Source organism: Primulina tabacum, chromosome 12 (assembly GCF_025594145.1).
Source record: "Primulina tabacum isolate GXHZ01 chromosome 12, ASM2559414v2, whole genome shotgun sequence".
Lineage (NCBI taxonomy): Eukaryota > Viridiplantae > Streptophyta > Magnoliopsida > Lamiales > Gesneriaceae > Primulina > Primulina tabacum.
Window position 1 is genome coordinate 13,163,002 of NC_134561.1, and position 4,304 is coordinate 13,167,305.

General features: G+C 43.9%; 1 protein-coding gene across 1 annotated transcript; it reads left to right on the forward strand.

The window, feature by feature from the left end:
- The first annotated feature begins 2,231 nt into the window (after positions 1–2,231).
- Positions 2,232–3,899, forward strand: LOC142520220 (uncharacterized). Its single transcript, XM_075623220.1, has one exon. It carries the CDS (start codon positions 2,232–2,234, stop codon positions 3,897–3,899), a length of 1,668 nt encoding a protein of 555 aa, XP_075479335.1.
- The last annotated feature ends 405 nt before the right edge of the window (positions 3,900–4,304 follow it).

Consider the following 4,304-nt stretch of genomic DNA (forward strand, 5'->3'; position numbering starts at 1 on the left):
CTCAACTCACCCAAATTATCGAAAATTCAGAGCTGAAAGGCCCAAAAATTTCAGCAACTCCCTAGCCAAACTCTGCCGAAAATCTTCCAAGAAAATCGAGCCGTAGTGCCGCCGAGTGAAGAACAAGGAACGATCCACTTTCTGAAGCCGAGCACCTACGTTTTCGCAGCTAAAGATACTATAAGTGGGCTTGTTTTTAAAATTTAAATTTCGGTTTCATGCATAAGAATTTTCGGTTTTATTGTTTTCGAGAAATTCGGTTGAGTTCCGTCTCCCATTTATACGTTTTATGAAATTTTGATACGTTATGTTTGGCACTGTGAGGACTCCCTGAAAATGGGTGGAATTCCAACATATGGCCCTTAACGGTGGGATAGAACCGTTTTATGGCCTCGCCCCCTTAGAGGATTAAAACTTGGGGACTGACGCCAATAAACCGTTAAAGGTGAAAAATCGCAGTGTTGTTATGTTACGGATACGATGTTACGTTTATGAAAAGCATGCTGTATTCATATGATGTTTTCGAATATGTGATAAAATGGTTATATTATGTTCAATATCCCCCATTTGCTGAGTATTCCCAAATAATCACCCCCCTTACAACCTTTCCCAGATAAATTTGAAGAATAAATCATAGAGGAAGAGTCGGAACAATTCTGGGGATGGTGAATTTTCGAGAATTAGATCAAGTTTAAGTTATTATTATTCAGTTTACGTTTCCGCATTTAACTCTATCGTCTTTTTGGGATTTCGGTTTTGTAAAGACAATGTTTATTTCATTGAAATTATGAATTATACAAAGGCTTGTTGTTTCAATTGTGTGATGGTTAAACGATGCCGGTGTCAATCCCGAGTCTCGGGGCGTGACATTTAAGTGGTATCAGAGCCGCCAGGTTCATAATCCGGTTGGGAAAAATGAGAAAATTTTTACAAAAAAAAAATTTTTCGGTGAAAATTTTGAATAAGGCCGATGCTATCCCCTCCGAAACGGCCCAACGAGTGATTTTCATGACTTTGTCGTGAGATAGGGGCTGAAATCACGAAATTCCTTCGTTTAGGCCTCCGAAACGTCGTTTTTGCCGTTTTAGGAAATATTCGTAGACCCTATAACTTCCCATAGGAAATTCCGAATTCGATCCCGTCGATTGTTCTCGAATCCTCTCGACATATGCTTCGAACTCATATGTCAAATTCCAAACTTTCCATTTTTGGAAGAAAAAAAATATATTTATGTAATTTTCGAAAGTTTCATATATATTGCATATTGTCCCTTGTTATATACTGTCTCTTTCCGATTCTGAGCATTTAAATTTTTTGATTTCAGGAAATGGCTCCATCTACTCCCATGCGACCCCGCACCCGTGCCCAAGCTGCCATTTGTTTGAAGGAGCTTGCCCTTCACTATCAGTCCCGTCAAATTCAGAGACTTAGAACCAGACTGAGTGAGAGGAGGAGGGAGGTCGAGACTTTAGCCGCTGAGAAAGAGGAGATTCGGGTGCGCCTTAACCAGTCTATCTATCAGGGTGAGCTAGTTAGGGGTGATAACATGGACCTAAAAGATGTCATAGAGCAGTGAAAACTCTCAACATGGAAGGTTAAGAAAGGATACAGAGCGTTATCGCAAGGAGCTGGAGGAAGAGAAACAGCAGAATGCCAAAGGCAAGCGGAGGCTGGAGAATTCGTGTGAGGCCATGAACAGCCTCGCGTATGTAAGCCAACGTCTGACCCAACAGGTGGAAGCTCTAAAGGACCAACTCAAGCAGAAGAAACAGTACCACCTGCAGTATCAGCAGCATTGGAATGACGAGATGGACGCGGCTGATGCGGAGGTACAGATACTTAAGACACAGGTGGCGCAGCTCATGGAAGAGAACGCCCAACTCACCCATATGGTGGAGATACTGCAAGAGGAAGTGCCAGAGGAGGAACCGGAAGAGGAGGCACCGATAGAAATAGATGAGCCCATAGCAGCACTTGGCGACAGAGAGATAGATGACTAGGCTATTTGTAGTGACCTTTCTTTATTATTAGGATTTATTTTATCATTGTTGCTATGTTATTCAGTACGATTTATTTCCATTCTGTACGTTTTGATCATTCGGTTGTTTCTTTACATTCAAAAATTGATAAAATTATGATTATTTATTAATCTCAGTTGTTCCAGCATAACTTATTTATTCAATCTTGCCGTTATGCACATCAAATTATTAGAAGCGTTTAAATTGTAGGAAATGGCCGGTAGACCACCAAGACAAAACCGCAACCCTCGTTATGCTAACAACAACAATGCCAACGAAGGAGATAATGTGCCACTGCCTGGGTTCAGTCTTAACCAAGCCGACCTGATTGCAATAGCCACAATCGTGGCAACGACACTGCAAGGGTTAGTGAACCCGAATGCCAATCAACCACCACCACCTCCACCGCAACACAGATTCAAGTACCACTATGAGTCAATGCGCAAGAACAGGTGCCCAACTTTCAGTGGCGCTGCCGACCCTGAAGTTAGCCAGAGTTGGCTCAAAAGCCTGGAGACTCAGTTGCAACTGTTGGAAGTCCCTGAGGTACTAAAAGTGGACGTGATTGTGCCTTTCTTGGAGGATAGAGCAGCCAAGTGGTGGAAAGCAATCACGCCAGCCATGACAGCTGCAGGACCAATCACTTGGCAGCAATTTAGAGACGCTTTCCTGAAACAGTACTATCCAGCCGAGGTCAGACTGCAGAAACAGAGTGAGTTTGAAAATTTCAGTCAAGCTCCAGACATGTCAGTCGATGAATACACCTCCCAGTTCAACGCCTTAGGATTTTATGCTCCGGCAATCATGGCGGACGAAGTTCTGAAACTGCACCGCTTTAAGAAAGGGTTGAACAGCAGGATCCAATCAACTCTAGCAGTCTACCAACCTGCAAATTTTTTGGACCTGATGGGCGCAGCTATCCGAGCTGAAACTTATATCCAGCGCAAGGAAAAGGAATTTAAAAACAAGAGGCCTATGAGTAGTCAATCCCCACATAACGGTCAGACTTTCAAGAGGCCTAACCAGTCTGCTGGACCATCAAAAGGGCCTTCGCCTGCCACAAACTACCAAGCTATTAAGCCTTGCCCAACGTGCCACTTACGACACCTGGGAGAGTGTCGTAGAGCGAGCGGTGTCTGCTTTGGTTGTGGGAAATCAGAGCACAGAATTGCAGAATGTCCTACCGCCATCAACCGACCAACAGGGCCGAATAGAGGAACTGGGCCAAATACGGGAGCAGGCCCTAGTAAACCAAAGGAGGACAAACCAAAGGCCGGGGTCTTTGCCATGACTCTGGAGGAGGTGGACGACGCCAATGAAGTTGTGTCAGGTACCATACTTATTCAGCAAGTGCTTGCTTATACATTATTTGACTTCGGTGCTACACATTCTTTTATGTCTAAGAGATTTGCTAAGAATTTAGGATGTAATCCCGAGAAACTAAATGAGCCCTTTCGAATAGCCACACCTACAAGTAGGGCCATTGAAACGTGCGAAATTTACAGAGATTGTAAGATTAGTATCAGTAATCAGAATTTTAGCGCCGACTTGATACAGTTGATCATGGTCGATTTCGACATCATCTTAGGGATGGATTGGTTAGCCAAAAACAATGCTATAGTAGATTGTAAAGGAAAGAGAGTCAAACTCCGAACCCCAGATCAGGAAGAAGTCGTGTTTCACGGTAAATCCAAGGAGCGAAAGTCACTGCTTTCCGCCTCTCAAGCTTGGAAAGCCATGAAATCCGGAGAGGACATCTACCTAGCAATGGTCAGTGAAATAAAAGAAGAAGTCGAGCTGAAACTGGAGGACATCTTGATAGTGAGAGAGTTCCCAGATGTTTTTCCAGAAGAACTATCGGGGACAGTCCCGAACCGCTAAGTGGAGTTCGAGATCAGTCTGGTCCCCGGTGCTGCACCAATCTCCAAAGCACCTTATAGGATGGCACCAGCCGAACTCAAGGAGCTGAAAGAACAACTCCAATAATTGCTAGATTAAAGCCAAATTCGACCGAGTGTGTCCCCATGGGGAGCTCCAGTGCTCTTCGTGAAGAAGAAAGACTGGAGTATGAGACTGTGCATCGACTATAGAGAACTAAAAAAGATCACAATCAAGAACAGGTACCCTTTGCCTCGGATAGACGATCTGTTTGATCAGCTTAAAGGAGCCTCCGTGTTTTTTAAACTGGATCTGAGGACAGGTTATCACCAGTTATAGGTCAGGGCTGAAGATATCCCCAAAACAGCCTTTAGAACCAGATATGGGCATTATGAATTCACAGTGATG

What these genes read in the sequence shown, in the direction of transcription:
- LOC142520220 (XM_075623220.1), top strand. Translation starts at nt 2,232, where the DNA reads ATGGCCGGTAGACCACCAAGACAAAACCGCAACCCTCGTTATGCTAAC.